At 45.7% G+C, this 17398-nt stretch overlaps 1 protein-coding gene across 1 annotated transcript; it reads right to left on the minus strand.

Moving 5' to 3' along the window:
• Window positions 1-1278: 1278 nt before the first annotated feature.
• Window positions 1279-16455, minus strand: Dhrs7 (dehydrogenase/reductase 7). Its single transcript, XM_021179195.3, has 7 exons — window positions 16168-16455; window positions 10755-10907; window positions 8463-8569; window positions 7432-7671; window positions 4259-4381; window positions 3392-3607; window positions 1279-1486 (listed from the first exon to the last, which is right to left on the minus strand). Exons 1-7 carry the CDS (start codon window positions 16298-16300, stop codon window positions 1442-1444), a joined length of 1017 nt encoding a protein of 338 aa, XP_021034854.1. The 5' UTR covers window positions 16301-16455; the 3' UTR covers window positions 1279-1441.
• Between the last annotated feature and the right edge of the window lie 943 nt (window positions 16456-17398).

Here is a 17398-nt window from a genome sequence, read left to right on the forward strand (position 1 = left end):
GCTAGGCTCCGCCCAACAGTTTGCATCACTGCCTGCAGCCCTCCTGGTACGAATCAGAGGACTGCTCGCTACCCCAGGTCCCCTTCTTCTTTCTTCTTCCACTCTTTTTCTCTCTGTGTTCCCATGTGATCCAGGTCTCCTCTTCCTCACTTTCTCTCTTTCTGTCCTCCCCGCACCCCCCCTCTCTCCACCTCTACCCCTTTCCAGGTCCCTGCTCCCTTCCCCCTCAATAAATCTTTCTATTTTGCCTGGCACCTGGCACGATTTCCCTTACCCCTCCCCCCAGCATGATTACGCCATCTTACATTTCATAACATGTGTGCCTAGCAATGCAAAAGGCTCTAGATTCAATCACCAGTTTTGGAAAAGAAAAAGGAGCAAGCAAGACATTGGGCTGGTAAAGGGAGGTTGTCTTACCCTTCCAAGTCTTCCACCTGCTCAGGCTACAACACTCCTCTCCAGAGGACACACCAGCAGAACACAATGTTGGAGCCAGATGCCTTCGTCTAGGGCTCCTTGGCCTCCAAAACTGTGAAACGTAACATTTATATAGTCTACAGGTAGCCAGTGAGTGGCAGTCATTCAGAAGTGTGGGAATGTGTGACCTTAGAGAGCAGAAGATGACCACTGAAAGACCTTGCTAGAATAGCATGCTGGGGACCTTCCACTAGAAGGTTGTAACAACACTCCCTTCCCAAAATGGCCCAGCAAAACAAACTTTACAAGAAAGCCCTGACCCCACAAGGCAGGTACAGATAACGATCTAGAGTGTTTCAGTTCCCTCTTCTGGTGACAAAGACCTCACCTCACCTAGGGACATCAATGCTGCTTAGGGAAAGTGGTGAAACACTTGCCTCCCTGGAAGGGAGAGGCTAATTACCATTTCTACAGAGGGGGATAAAAAGGTCAGCTTGGGCCAACAATGGGCTTAAACCGACTAGTGTTGTTATCAAGGCCTACCCTTAAATTGTATAAAAAGTGTGTGCTTAAGAGATTCGGGGTCACCTCTGCCCCATTGCAGGACAGCCCGACAAGCCGGATCAATAAACCTCTTGCTTATTGCATCGACCTCTGTCTCTGTGTTTCTGTGAGTGAGACATCCTGGATGGCAGGCTCCTTTGGTCTTACAGAAGCACACGTGACTTGAGACAATGTCAACTATGTGACTACAAGCCCTTAGTTAGGTTTCTGTTAACCTCATTCTACGTCTGCAGTCTTAAATATGTTAAATGTTATTTTATTCAAAAAGGTGCCATATACTCTTGTACAAAGGCAAGATACAGGACCAAGTTTTCTTTATTATCCATTACATACTGAATAGAAAGTTGTATCAAAAATTAAACCCGAAAGTAGTCACCGGCCCTCCTTCTGTGTGCAAGCTTACTGTACATACGCTGTTTTTCATTCTCAACAAGTGGCTCAGACATCTCTGGTGGTTGTTTCAATCCTTCTTTGCCTTAAAGAATTTATAAGGCAAGTCTGGATCCTGTAAAAAAAAACAAGAGTAATATGAAGCAGAACCAGACCGTCCTCTCTTGACCAGTGTCTGACAACAAGCTTCTCTGTCTAATGCTTCATTCAACCAATAGGGAGCTTTGTAAGCCTCTGGCAAACACTTTAATCGGGAGTAAAACATCACAACCAATATCTACATACACTAGCAAATATTGCCCTCCGGCTTAGCATCTTTGTTTTCTCCAGGTGGCAAGAATTCCATTAATTCTTTTCTACTCTTAAACAGTGAGTGCTCTTCTTATGTCTCTGGATCACACCCACCGAGAGCCTACAAGTACACAAAATAGATCAGAGTCTCTGGGATTTAAATATCTCTGGCTGATTCAGGCGGTGCAGGCTGTTAATCCCAGCACTTGGGAGGCAGAGGCAGAGGGAGCTCTGGAAGTCTGGGGCCAGCTTGGTTTATGTAGGGAGATCAAGAGTAGTCAGGAATATATAGGAAGGAAGGAAGGAAGGAAGGAAGGAAGGAAGGAAGGAAGGAAGGAAGGAAGGAAGGAAGGAAGGAAGGAAGGCAAAGAAAAGAAATATTTGGATGTGTCTAAAATTATTTATGAGCTTTTGATACACTATTTGCAAGATAAAACAAGGCAACTTGTTAACCCCTAAATGTGGTTATTGTTGGGAAAGGTAAGCAATTACTCATCCAAGAATTTACCGAAAGACAGACAAAAATAATTTTTGTTGTTAGTGGCTTACTTGGGATGAATTCAGGTTTCTAAGCAGCAGGAGGCAGCCTCCTATAGAAGGAACCTGGCAGCCTTCTTGAAGTGTTCTATTGTTACACAAAAAGCACCTTTATCAAGTCAGTTTCCACACACCACAACTTCTTACCTGACCTACGGGACTATCTGGAAAGACCCTTCAGCAATTCTCAGCCATGGGAGACTTCCTGGTTTGCCAGGCCTGTCTCCAGACTAAGATATGCAAAGGCTCAAACCTTCAAAGGAAGAGCCCATAAAATTTCAGATCATCACTGACTGACAAAAGGCTACTTCCAGGGCTGGTGAGATGGCTCAGTGGGTAAGAGCACCCGACTGCTCTTCCAAAGGTCCAGAGTTCAAATCCCAGAGTTCAAATCCCAGCAACCACATGGTGGCTAACAACCATCAGTAACGAGATCTGGCGCCCTCTTCTGGAGTGTCTGAAGACAGCTACAGTATACTTACACATAATAAATCTTAAAAAAAAACAAAAAAAAACAAAAAAAAACCCAAAACTTAAAAAAAAAAAAAGCTACTTCCAAGCTTAGGTGCCATCACTCCAAGATTCCTGCCAAATACAATAGTTCTGCTAACATTCTGTAACAACTGATAATCTAAAATGGAACATAGCCATTGCCCTGTGTGTGTGTCTGTGTGTTGTGTGTGTGTGTGTGTGTGTGTGAGAGAGAGAGAGAGAGAGAGAGAGAGTGAGGCCATTGCCCTGTGTGTGTGTCTGTGTGTCTGTGTGTTGTGTGTGTGTGTGTGTGTGTGAGAGAGAGAGAGAGAGAGAGAGTGAGACATCAGCCAGAAACAGTCAAGAAAAGAAACAGTCAAGAAATAAGAGGTGCTCTGTTTTTATTTAGAAAAATAGTCCTAAAGCAAGTGAAATCATGAAACAGACAGTGAGGGGGCTATATGAAACACTAATGAAAAGAGATGCTGACAACCTTTGATTTGATTTTTCCCTATACAAATTGTACTCTTCCAGATTAAAAGTCATGTAATAAACCATCGGATATGCTGTATGGGTACAGAACCTGTTCTCTGTTCATTGGTACTTTATTCATGAGACGGGTGTGGAGTCAGAAAAACAACAGAAATCTTTTAAGAACATTGAAAAGTGCTTTCCCTCAGGATCCATACAATATTGTGAAGAAATAGATAATTGCTCTTACCAAATTATTCTTAAAGTTTTGGATTCTTTTCTTCCCCAACTTGCAGTTTAGCCATGCGGCCCAGGTTGGCATATACTGCCATATGTATGCCCCCAACAGCACAGGTTGGTCAGAGATCCAAACTTCCCTCAGATCATTGGCCATGGAGATGAGCATCAGCCGCACACAGCGGCTCGTTGGCATCTTGTAACTCTGGTCTATGTCGTTTCTCATGGACTGAAAGTCAACAAGAAGTTTTACACTGAAGGTCCCGACAGTTTCATGCAAATATCATCTAGGAAGGACCCACAGGCCACCTGTCAGCCAGACTCTTTCAGGGTGGGACCTGTCAACTGGGAGTCTTCACAGGTGCCACTGGAGGGTTCTAAACTATGATATTTCAAAGAGCCTAAAAGGAGTTAGACATTCACCAGGCAGCAATGCCGAAGGCCCTCTGCTCTTAGTCACAATTGTCTCATAATAGGGTACAAATGCCCATTTCATTATCACATTTTCAAAAATATCAAATTACCAAGATTTACAGGAAGGGCTAAGAATGTACATTTCAGAGGTAATATGGTTATTTAGAAGGGGTGAGGCCCTGGCTTCAATGGCCAGCACCATACAACATAAAACATACCTTATGTTTAGCAAATGGAATTACAGGGAGGAAATGAAAAGAGATACAAGGACTTTCTTAATAAGAGTGGTGGATCCATGCTGGTGAACCACTTATAAATGCAAGTCTGGCAATGCACTAGCTGGTATTAAAATGAGGCACTGAAGTATTACCTAGTACTAAACACCGTCCTTAACGCTGCCATTTTCTAAACTGGTACCTGATACACACGACCAAGCCACAGAGCTAGCAAAGGATGATTTTTTTACCTTAGTTACTTCCTCAGTGAGGGCGTTCTTCACAATGTCGGACTGCACAGGCCCCGGGTAAACATTGCAAAATGTTATGCCTGGATATTGGCTAAGCTCACTATGGAGGGCATTGAAAAAACCCTAAGGACCGCAAAAACAAGAACATAAGAAAAAAGAGGAAAGGATAAAGTAAAGATAAAAAGGAGACAGGTTATCCAAATAGACACTCTGGAATGAACAGGTGGTACACTGATGTACGACTAGCAGGCTTCATTTATTTATCCAATCATTTTAATGTTGCAGTATATGTGATTGAACCTATGACCTTGAACACATTAGGCAAGGGCTCTAACACTTACATCTTTGGTGCTTTTTACAGTAATTTATTTGTTTCTTTGGGGGTGGAGTGCCAGGGCACAGTGTGGGAGAGAGAGTGTGAGTGCAGGCTCTCTCAAGCTTGGTGGCAGGTCCTTCCCTACTGAGCCATCCTGCCAGCATCCTTTGTACACTTTATCTGGAGACAGTGGTCTGAGTTTGCCAAACTAGCTTTGAACTTATTTGCAGTCTTAAATGTTCAAATCTCTTATTTTAGCCTCCCAAATGCTTACTTAGGATTATAGATAGGCCTGTGCCACTAAGCGTAGCTCCAACTAGGATTTTTTTAAAGATTCATTTTTGTTAATTTAAATTGTGTGTGTGTGTGTGTCTGTCTGTCTGTCTGTCTGTCTGTCTATCTATACTTGTATGTGGTTGTATGTAGGGTAACCACTTCCAGATTTGAAAATCTACTAAAACCCACAAATTCCTGAGCCTGAAAACCCACCAATCCCTGGGCTTGGCTTGAAATTCCACCAATCCCCACTCTGGAAATTTCCACCCTGAAAAACTCTGCCACTATCACCACCACCACCACCACCACACACACACACACACACACACACCACACACACACCCCAAGAAACCTTATACAAAGACTGTCTCCTGCCCAGTTCTCCCTGGAGGAGAGGCAGCTACCCTCCTGGGTTTTTTCCTCCCAGGAAGTCTCTTGTGTGAGGTTTGTTGTGTGGCATGATTCTGTGGTATTCCTTGACTCCTAACTACCAGGATACCACTCAGGACAGAGCTGTAACACCTCCATCTGGGAATCCTTCCCTGTCAGAGCTGCAACACTCCACTGGGGAAGCCCCTTCAGATGCAGGATGTCTGAAAAGGGTTATAACAGAATGTTCAAAGGAAAAATGAAACATTCCATCTTGCAGCAAAACTCCTAAAGTTCAGGAAGCAAACGACTCAAAATAACTTCAGGAAGTCCTTGAAGTCGAGCAGTGGTGGTGAGACTTTAATCCCAGCACTTGGGAGACAGAGGCAGGCAGATTACTGAGTTTGAGGCCAGCCTGGTCTAGGACAGTGAGTTCTAGGACAGCCAGGGCTACACAGAGAAACCCTGTCTCAAAAACAAAAACAAAAAGGAAGTCCTTGAAATTGACCAGACTCACTAGGCTCCTCCCACCTCAAGCATATATATATATATATATATATATATATATATATATATATATATATATATATATATGATGTCAGGACTGCTGAGAGTTGCTGTCAGACAAGCTGAGCTAGCTGTCAGAAGCAGAGACAAGACAACTGTCTGGGAAAGGCTCAGACCAACTGAGCTTATGGAAAAAGACACTCTCCAAGCTAGAGTGCTGCCTGCAGGCGGTGCAATGTGCTCCAGGTTTCCCAGCTTCTGTGAGCTGTCACCCATGCTGGGGTAGGCTTTGGGGATGCAGCTGTCACTGGATCATTTCGATTCCTGTAAGTAATTCCTCATAGCCATCTGTAACTCCAGTTCCACGGAATCCAGTGCCCTCTTCTGGTTTCCATGGGTACTGCATGCATGTGGTGCCCAGACATAAAATAAGTAAATACTTTCTTTTAAAGTTTACTGTAACTTCTAGGAATATGAGAAGGAAACGTGTTTTTTAAAAGGCTTCCTGGGACATGGTGGTGAGTGCCTGTGAGGCCAGCTCTTGGGAGATATAGGCAGGATTTGAAGCTCAAGGTCAGTCTGTGGTAGAAGAGACAGTTCCAGAACAAAAAGCCTCCTAGTCTCAGCATTTCTTCTACTTAAGTACTGCTATAACTTCTGTTGTACTTCTGCTGTAACTGTTCACAGTTTGCCAGAAGATCCAACCCAAGAATAAAACAGAGAGTCTTGGAGGGCAGGTCAGACAGCTCACCTGTGGTTTTGTTGTTGTTGTTTTTGTTTTTACTGCATCTGCCTGTCTGAGATGGGACTGTCTTTACAGGAGGTTGATTGACAGGCCCTTACTAAATCTGAGGAGAGCATCCAAGCTGCCAGCCTTCATCCCTGTGCGCTGTTGGTTCTGCATGGCAGAGGTGGGTCCTGCTGAACTACAGCATCCATTTCTGTGACGGCATGGTGGCCTGCAGCACTGAGCCACTATGCCAGTGGTGGAACACACCACTGGAAATCTCCTTCCGAGCAAGTCGTGGGTTCCCTCATTGTCATACAGAATTTACTGTTCCTTCATATTGACTCTCTAGCCAAAATGAAAAGCTCATTCCTTTCTCACCAGATATATAACATAAATCAAGCTTTTTATCTTAGTCATAGACCTAGCCAGAATGTCTTCTTCCAAAGAAACCATAAGAAATAGAGTCACGTGTTCCCTAAGATAACCCGGCCCAGGACTAATCAGTCTCTGATGTGCAGGAACAAGGAAACAAGAGAAAACAAAGAGCGAGGAAAGGGGAAGGAAAAAGAAGTCACAGACCTAGAACACGCACAGAGGAAAGGAGCGGTAAGGCGGAGTTGCGCGGTAAGGCGGAGTTACGGTGAGGCCGTGGTGGGGTTGGAGCAAGGTGAAAGGCGAAGCACTGAGCAGGTCACCCTAAGAGAAGAACTGCAGTCTCATCCTTACATCCCCAGGGTCTGATGCAGCATGTGATACAGTACTGGTGCTCACAGCCTGGATTGATGGGTTGATGGGTTCTACACAGGTGTGATGGGACTCAAACGGTCCTTTTATTATCTAAGGAGAGATACCAGCTTCCCTTGTGTCAGTCTCCTGCTTAAGGCCCAGTTCCAATCAGCACACCCACTCAAAGTCTTATTATGCCACAAGCACACACACGGGTCAGCTTTCTCAGCTGCATGTGAGCCACCTTACCCGAAGAGCATGCTTGCTGGCACAGTAGCCACTGGAAAGGGACACAGAGGCAATCCCTGCGATGCTGTTCACAGTCACAATCTTCCCTTGTTTCCTCTCTATCATGTAAGGCAGGACACACTTGGTCAAGGATACTGTCCCTATGTAGTTCAGATTTATCAGCTCCTTGAAGACATCCAAGTTGGTTTCTAGAACTAAGGAACGCTGGGTTCTTCCACCGTTGTTGACCAAAATGTCAATCTAAGAATCAGAAAATGGGTTCTTAAAGACAGTCTAAGAAAACGATTGCTCGTATTACTAACCTGAAGAGTAACTGGGACAGGGGTGTGGTTCTATAAAATAAAATAAAATAAAATAAAATAAAATAAAATAAAATAAAATAAAGGGAAAGTAGATGTTGTGGCCCACATCTTTAATCTCCGCACTTGTGAGGCAGAGGCAGGTGGGTCTCTTGAGTTCAAGGCCAGCCTGGACTTCAGAGTGAGTTCCTGAATGGCCTGTCACAAAAAAAAGAAAGAAAGAAAGAAAGAAAAGGAAAGGAAAGGAAAGGAAAGGAAAGGAAAGGAAAGGAAAGGAAAGGAAAGGAAAGGAAAGGGAAGGGAAGGGAAGGGAAGGGAAGGGAAGGGAAGGGAAGGGAAGGGAAGAGAAGGGAGGGGAGGGGAATGGGAGAAGAGAAGTGACAAAGAAAGGAAAAGAAGGAAGGACAAAAGGAAGGAAGAAAAATAAAAGAAAATAAAAGGAAGCAAGGAAAAGAAAAGGAAGTAGAATTCACCTGTGAAATTTCCATTTGAAGTAACCAGTATCAGAAAACGAAAAGCATCCGCAGATATTAACTTCGCTCACACTTCTTGGGGAACTTAGCCCTGGGAAGGGGTGAAAGTACTACGTAGCTAAAGCCAGCTCCCAGCCCTGACCTCTCTGTACGTGCTGCATCTGTTCCATCCCTTTGAAGGGGATCCACAGTTGGAAATCTCTTTGGCAGTGAAGCAGAGAAGCAATACCACCCTTCATGAATATAAAATGCAACTCACCTTACCAAACTCCTGCAGAACGGCTTTGGTAGCTGCCTCATGGGAACTTGTGTCGGTCAAGTCAAGGGGCAGAACCAGTATATCTTTTTCTTTTAAGTTGCCATTTTCTGAAAAAGATGCATGAACAGTAAGCAAGCCATCCCAGTTTCACTGAACTCAGCTTCCCTGTTAAATTTAACCTCTACCCCACAAAAAGGTGGCGGTGAACCCACTCTAGGAGGGAATACCTAAGCATCTCTCACTGACCGGGGAAGACAGGTGACATTGTGCAAGGTCTCAGTGGTTAAGAGCATACACTTTTTCAGAGGACCTGAGTTTAATTCCTAGCACCCACGTCACAACCACCTATAATTCCAGCTCCAGGGACATCCAACATGGCCTCCAAGAGCACCTGCACTCACAAGTACAGACTCACATATATACACATAATTAAAAATAAATCTTTTTTTAAAGTTTATAGCATACACCAGGTGGTGGTAGAGCATGCCTTTAATCCCAGCCCCCAGGAAGCAGAGGCAGAGACAAAGCAGATGGATTTCCGACTCAAGGCCAGCCTGGTCTACAGTGAGTTCATGACAGCCAGGGCTACACAGAGAAACCCTGTCTTGAAACACCGGAAAAGAGGGTGAGGTGGGGTGGGATCTATACTGTAAATCAGTAAGAAGCTGGGAAGGCCAGTAGTGCATGGTAGATAGAACTTCTACCCTTACACCAAGAACTCTAGAAGGTAAATAAGGAAAGACACGCAGTCCTTCAGACGATTGCTACCTAAGAACATATTGAGACATCATTGATTCTTTCTATTTCTGATCACCAGAGGGACAACTGAATTGGATCACTCTGGACCTCTTAATATAAAATAAGCAATGTCAGTCAGAAAAACAAGCAAGTACTGGAATGTGAGAGGAGCATGTTCTTTGTCTCTGAGGGCAAAGACATGAAAGAACATGACTTAAAACACAGAGAGGCCTGTACCAGTGACCGCACAGAGAAATGGGAGCCAGCGGTCCTCACAGCTCAGCATTGTGACACGCTTATCCTTTCTGCTAGAGCAGGCCTTGCAAGTCGCTGAGGTGGAGGAACAATGACCATGTTTAAAAAAGCATAGAACTGAAACACAAGCGGCTTGAGAAAGCGGTGTCATGAAGAGAGCCTCGTGACTGTGCTGAGAGTGGGGGCACAGACTGGGAGGATGTAGTCAGCAGAGAAAAAAATAATGAAAGAATAATAGACAGAGATAACACAGAGGGGGGAGGGGGAGGGGGAGGGAGAGGGAGAGGGAGAGAGAGAGAGAGAGAGAGAGAGAGAGAGAGAGAGAGAGAGAAGATTTAAGATTATATTAAAGTACTAAATGCTAAACATCCCTGAAGTGGGGTCTCATCCCTTCTATTACGTGAATGAGACAAGACTAGAACTCAAGCCAATGAAAATAGTGTCACTCTTTTGTGAACATAGAAAGTATTGCCTCCAGTTCATTTTTAAACCTTTTTTCTTTCCTTTCCTTTTATCCATCCTAACACACACATGCACACGCACATGCACGCCCCACCCATGACTTTAATATCTGACATAAGGCAGAATGACTACGGATCATTCCTAACTACACTTGAGTTGCACTCATGAGCGCCTGTTCTCCCGAAGCAAAGATATGAGTCAGATGATCATTCAAGTCCACCAGTGCTTGGGATCTTGGGGCTTGCTAGCCCCTCAATATCAAAACTTGGTATAAAAACAATGGAGCTGGTGAGATGGCTCAGTGGGTAAGAGCACCCGACTGCCCTTCCGAAGGTCCAGAGTTCAAATCCCAGCAACCACATGGTGGCTCATAACCATCTGTAACGCGATCTGACGCCCTCTTCTGGAGTGTCTGAAGACAGCTACAGTATACTTACATGTAATAAATAAATAAATCTTAAAAAAAAAAAAAAAAAAAAGCCGGGCGTGGTGGCGCACGCCTTTAATCCCAGCACTCGGGAGGCAGAGGCAGGTGGATTTCTGAGTCCTGGTCTACAAAGTGAGTTCCAGGACAGCCAGGGCTATACAGAGAAACCCTGTCTCGAAAAAAAAAAAAAAAAAAAAAACAATGGAAGGGTGGCCGGAAAGAAGAAAAAGCCAAGCAAGAGCTGCTGCTTAAGAGGTGACAGAAGAGGAGGTCAGGGCAGTACCTACGCGCGAAGCCCTGGTGCCAACACATACCACGCAAAACAATCCCACCTTCCCTGACTTCCAAAGCTGCGCTGAGTTTGGATTCTTGCTGCTGGGAAGCACGGCTGGTGTTGGGAATTGACTCACCCAGGCATCTTCTCTTCACCCGCTCCAGCTCCTGCGTCCTTCGGGCTGAGAGCACCAGAGAGACCCCGAGTTTAGATAACTGGAAAGCTAGCTCCTCGCCAATGCCACTTGACGCTCCAGTAACCCACACCACCATGTCGGTCAGCTCCCATTCTGTTGAAGAAGGCGGAGAGTTACAGGGGAGATGGTATGCGATGAACGGCACCCATCTACCAAAGAGAAGTAAAACATGAATGCATTAAAAAAAAAAAAACCCTTTTAAAAATACCACTAAATATGAATATGAAGGTCTAATATTCGGAGCCTAAAATTTCAAGTGTCATGTTAGGGGGTCTCACTCAAACTTGCTTCAAGCACACAAAACCTGGGTACAGTCTGAAGCTCCTCTGTAAACCAGGCCTGGTGCTGCATGTCGGTAATCCCAGAAGTTGGAAGGGAATCAAGGGGGTAAGAAGTTCAAAGCCGGGCTGGAGAGAGATGACTCAGCAGTTGAGAGTACTGAGACTGCTCTTCCAGAGGTTCTGAGTTCAATTCTCAGCAACCACATGGTGGCTCCCAACCATCTGTAATGTGATCTGATGCCCTCTTCTGGTGTCTCTGAAGAGAGCAATTGGTGTAATCATCTACATAAAATAAATAAATAAATCTTAAAAAAAAAAAGTTCAAAGCCATTCTTGGTTACATAGTCAGCTGGAGGACAGCTTGATACACAGAGATCTTGTCTCAAAATAAATGAACAGACAGACAGACAGATAGATTTCAAGTATTCTAAGAAAGCATCTTTTATCAGAGTTTTCTTAGAAAGCATGACACCAGACAGTGGTGGTACACACCTTTAATCCCAGCACTTGGAAGGCAGAGGCAATCAGATCTTTGTGAGTTCAAAGCCAGCCTGGTCTACAGAGTGAGTTCCAGGACAGGCAGGGCTACACAGAGAAAGCCTGTGCCTGTCTAAAAAAAAAAAAAAAAACCTCCAGAAAAGCTTGAAACAAACCACCTTATTAATAGGCAGCCCACACAGTATGTTGTATAGTTTGGAATCTTGGTAAATCTACTAGAATCTATTTGTAGCTGAACCTCATCACTATATGGTCTCACTCAATTTATCTGCTTATTTAACAGGGGAAATTAAAGCTAGTGACTAGAAACTCATTACCTTCTCGATTAAATGAGAAGGCAATAAATTCTAATTTCTGAAGTGGAACCACAGATGCCTTTGAAAATGCCATATGTTGCTCAATAGTATGATGGAAGCACCTGTTCTGTTGTTGTTGTACTTAGACAGTTGCTGCATCTGCCTGAAGCATGCACCTCATCCTCCTGCCTCCACACCATAAGTGCCACCCTCCCAGCGGTGTGACCCCCTTGTCCCAGCCCTCTTTCTGGATTTAACGTTTTAAATTTCATTACTAGAATGACACATTATCCTAACTGTGTGTACGCGTGTGCATGGCGGGGTGTGTGTGCCTTGGTGCATGCTGGCTGGCAGTCAGGGGGACAACCAGAGAAACCAGTTCTTTTCTTTCACCTTTTTGGGGCGTGCAAGGTGGAGCTCGGGCCATCAAGCTTATACTGCAAGAAGCTTTAACTGCCCGTCTCACAGTTGTGGGTACGCACCAGAGATGACTGCTCGGGCAAGGGTTAAAGCCAATAGGAAGTCTTTATTAGCCATCTGACAACTGCACTGGGTGTTTGGGATCCCAGTATAGCCCCGGGCCTTTCTTGGGGTGAGCTTTTAAGCACAAAACTTTTTTTTTTTTTCTTTTTTTGGTTTTTCGAGACAGGGTGTCTCTGTGTATCCTTGGCTGTCCTGGAACTCACTCTGTAGACCAGGCTGGCCACGAACTCAGAAATTCGCCTGCCTCTGCCTCCCGAGTGTTGGGATTAAAGGCGTGCGCCACCACGCCCAGCAACAAAACTATATTCTGGGCTGGCATATTCCAGAAGCTGAACTACAGAAGCTAAAAAGCAAGGCTAGTACATTTAGAGGCTTTCCCGGACTATGGACTTCGATGGATTAGGTCTTTGTTTCCTTTCGGCAGGTGCGGCTGCTTTATGTTCTGAACAGCACTTCATGGCGTCAGATGTGCTAAGATCTGGGGCCTACTAAGTTCTGCGGCTTTGTCACGCTCACCAGACCTCGCATGGTCTCTTGTGGGCTCTAATTTGTCCCGTGACAGAGGGCAATAAGGCTCTCTCGGCTGGCCTTACTTCATTCTTGTCTATGAGCTTAAACAATTCCATATTAAAAACCATCACAGGGCCGGGCGGTGGTGGCGCACGCCTTTAATCCCAGCACTCGGGAGGCAGAGGCAGGTGGATTTCTAAATTCGAGGCCAGCCTGGACTACAAAGTGACTTCCAGGACAGCCAGAGATATACAGAGAAACCCTGTCTCGAACCCCTCTCCCCCCGCCCCCCCCCCAAAAAAAAACATCACAGGAACTTCATGGAGTCCGAGTTCTTCAGAACACTGAGGTCTCCAGGAGTGAGGGAGTGAGCTCTCCACACTTGTCTCCACACTCTGGCCGCTGCCTCCTCCTCACCGGTGGCCTAATATCTTGCAGAGACTAGAATATCAAAAGGACTCCATAAGTAGCAATTGTCTACTGAATAAACACCAAGAAGCCTAGCTGAAACAAAACACTGTCTGCTGTGTTATGGTGCACACATTCAGGTATGGTCAAGTTTGGTCCCCAGTGCTGAGGACTGAGCCCAAGCTGCAAGCATTACAGACACAGGTACTACCATCAAAGCCCCAAACATTTTAAAACTCAACTGTTTCTTAGACACTGGAACACATATACCTTGTCCTAGAAATAACCAAACTATGTAAACAAAGCTTTCCTTTCAGGTAAGATGCTTTTGGGGAGAGAGTACAATTGACCAAAGACTTTGAATGAATGAGAGACTGTGTGCTCAGCTAGCCATTCACAACTGCTTGCTAAAAGCTTGTCTACACATTACCCTACACACCATTCATTTACTCTGTAACTGTTGCTAATCAGCCTAAATTAACAGAGTCCAACCTTTTTTACACCAATAAACACCTATTATGTAAATTAGCCTGAGTGAAAATGGTCTCCAGCGGCTCTTTTTATGCCCACATGATCACAGATCCATGAACACCCATCTTCCTGTCCTGAAGCAGGAAACAATTTAATTTAGCATCCATTTTTTTTTTTTTTTTTACTTAGTGTTTTCATAGAATCTGACAACGATTAAAAAAAAAAAAAAAAAACCAGCACTCGGGAGGCAGAGGCAGGCGGATTTCTGAGTTCGAGGCCAGCCTGGTCTACAAAGTGAGTGCCAGGACAGCCAGGGCTACACAGAGAAACCCTGTCTCGAAAAACCTAAAAAAAAAAAAAAAAAAATCATACTCTGAGAGTTGACAAGAAACCCAGAGTTTAATGCCAGCTTGAGAAATCTCTCCCAAGGCCTTTCACCACTCTCTGCCTTATCCCTCACAAGATGTGGAAGCTACTTCTCTCCATCGTGAGACAGAGGCCACACCCTTCCTACGTCCTGTCTTCTCTATACCCATGGAAGAGTTACAGAGACAAAGTTCAGAGCTGAGATGGAAGGAAGGACCATCCAGAGACTGCCCCCACTCGGGGATCCATCCCATATACAACCACCAAACCCAAACACTATTGCATATGCCAGAAAGATTTTGCTGACAGGACCCTGATATAGCTGTCTCTTGTGAGGCTATGCAAGTGCCTGGCAAATACATAAGTGGATGCTCACAGTCAGCTATTGGATGGAACACAGGGCCCCTAATGAAGGAGCTAGAGAAAGTACCCAAGGAGCTGAAGGGGTCTGCAACCCTATAGAAGGAACAACAATATAAACTAATCAGTACCCCCGCCCCCAGAGCTGTGTCTCTAGCTGCATAGGTAGCAGAGGATGGCCTAGTTGGCCAGCAATAGGAGGAGAGGCTCTTGGACTTTCGAAGATCATAAGCCCCAGTGCAGGGGAATGCCAGGGCCAGGAAGCGGGAGAGTGGGTGGGTTGGGTGGGGAGCAGGGCAGAGGGAGGGTATAGGGGACTTTGGGGATAGCATTTGAAATGTAAATGAAGAATATATGTAATAAAAAAATTACACAGCAAAAAAAAAAGACTAAACACACCTACATTTCAGACATAATTAATGTGTTAATAACTTTTATACAGTCACATAATTTATAAACTGAGTTTAGCTCAATCTTCCATTTAAATAAATGAGGCCAAACACAAACAACATCCACAGGCCGCTATTGGCCGTGAGCTTACAGATCCATCCATCTGTCTCAACGGTGCTCAGTGGAGAGTTACAGTTAAAAGATGTATGGGGTATTTAGGATTCTTGCCCTCAACACTGACAGTCTCCATGTCACAGCCATGCCCTCTCCTTGTTTTGCAGCGCTGAATCCACAAGCACACTGTGCAGTTGCATTTATCAGTACTGCAACTGTTTGAGCCAAGGCAATGCAGCTTCAGAGGAAAGACAGCAAGGATGCCTGCCAGCATCTGGGAGGGACATAAAATCCAAGACCCAGCTGTCACCTACTCCTGCCCTGCTGACTTTGAATGCAGTACCTTCTGAGCCACCAGCTACTTCAAAGCACTTTTGCTCGGGTGCTCTGTATTTTCCACCACGAACAGTGGAATCCCACTTAGTCCTTTAAGGATCAGAAAAGCCTACCTAGGGCATGCTTTTAGTTTCTCTGTCAATGTCTTTACTGAAAAACAATACGAAGAGTGCCCATGTCATCAGAATTGTTAACGCCAAAGGTCAGAGGCTGTCTGTGGCCTGCTGAACACACTGCCAACGTGACATAACACCCAGCAGCATCTGTGAACTGATATATCGGAGAATGTGAATCATGTATTAAGTGAACATCAAACACCGCGCAAGCAGCAGATCAAAGTGGAGCGGGTGAAACGTGCCTTACTGTACACAGAACGATCCCTTCCTGGCAAAAAGCCAGCTCAGCGCTTTCTATTGCGAAAATTTTAACCAAGTGAGCAGGTGAGTAAGTGATTCAGGCCAAATTTTCTTTGGATGCTTCCGGGAAAGTAAAAAGTGCAGGATCAAAGAATGCTCGGGCCTCTTATAAAGCAAGGGACACACTCTGCTCTCCATGGTGCCTTCCCTGAGAGTGTCCCGGGATCCTACTGAAGAAGTCTGTGTCTTGCAGGCATTAGAGGATTGCAGCGCTCTCTTTGGGGTTTGACGTTTTCTATCTTAGTCTGGGTAACAAATCAGGGCCATTTTCGAATTAAGACAAGCGACAGAGTAGGTACTGCCTGTTTAGCCCCTGCCTCTTCCTCCCGGATCCTCAGCCCTTGGGCAAGGCTCAGCTTGGCAACAGCTGGGAGGGACCTCGGCCCTGCGCTTCCTTAGAGCCCAGGCTGTAGAGGGTGCTCACCTGGGCGTCGCCCTTGCCATTCAGCCCACAACAAGGTCAGGTCCGCATCCGCCCGCAGAAAGCGCAAGAGCTGCACAAGGGGCAGGATCAGCACGCACAGCGCCAGCAGCCACAACAGCAGCTCCCAGCTCATCGCTGTCCCTTGCCTACCCGGCTCTGCGGCGACAAGTCGCAAGCGGAAGACAGTCGGCGCCCGCCCTCTACGCGGCGGGTCACAACCCGGGGCTCCGCCTAGCGAGTCCCCGAAGGTGGGGCTCCATCTGTGTCCCTGGTTGCACCACCGCGTCTCTGCGCGTCCCTACTGCGTGCGAGACTGTCAGCGAGTTGCAATAGAAGGCATGGAATCGTAATTACTTGGGAAACTGTTGTTGGGAGAGCAGTCAACAAGATTTGTGAGGGCATGAAGGAGTCTTTAACAGCCGTTTTTAGGACGACTTTTCAGGGCTTTGGTGGTGCCTTGGCGAGAAACAAAACAGTCTAACTTTGATCACTGCCCGCTCCTAGTCCTAGGCCCCATCCCCCGCTCCACGCTGGAATTGTGCCCAGGTCCTTCTTCCCGCTGGACAAGCTCCCAAAAGCTGAGCCGAACCCTCACTCACTCTTCCTAATCTGTTTTCCTTTCACTTTAAGCTTGTGGACTGAGATTGAAGAAGTATTAAAAAAGTATAGCAAAGTAAAAACAAAATTCGAGGCTTTTGGGCCCAGGCTTGGGAGTGTAGCCTTTGTGGCTTAGTGCTCCAGGTACTGGTCATAAAACAGATAGCGACATTCCTTCCTCCACCCACCTGCTTCCTGGGTTCAATTCAAAGAATGACACCCTGACCATTACTGGAACCTGCAATGCAAATGTGCTATCTTTAGGGGCTCTTAGATTGTTAGGGGCTCTTAGAAACTGTCTTGAGAGATAACCTGACACTTGTGACTTTATACTTCCTTGTGACTCTTAACTGGTATTTTTGGTATTTTCCAACAACGCCCTCCCCACCTCCATGAATTGTGGTTTCTTCCTTTAAATATCCCCTTACTCAGCTACTCGGCGCGCCATGGTCCTCTACCCCTGCGTGGTGTATGGCCATGGGCCCGAGAACGCTCTCGAATAAAAATCCTCTTGCAGTTGCAGCAAGATCGTTTCTTGTGGGTGATTTTGGGGTGTCGCCTCTCCTGAGTCAGAACGTGGGGGAGTCCTCACGTTGTGGGTCTTTCATTTGGTGCGTTGGCCGGGAAACGCGAC

This window comes from Mus caroli, unplaced genomic scaffold (genome assembly GCF_978045245.1).
Source record: "Mus caroli unplaced genomic scaffold, Mus_caroli_1 scaffold_14, whole genome shotgun sequence".
In the NCBI taxonomy this organism is placed as follows: Eukaryota; Metazoa; Chordata; class Mammalia; order Rodentia; family Muridae; genus Mus; species Mus caroli.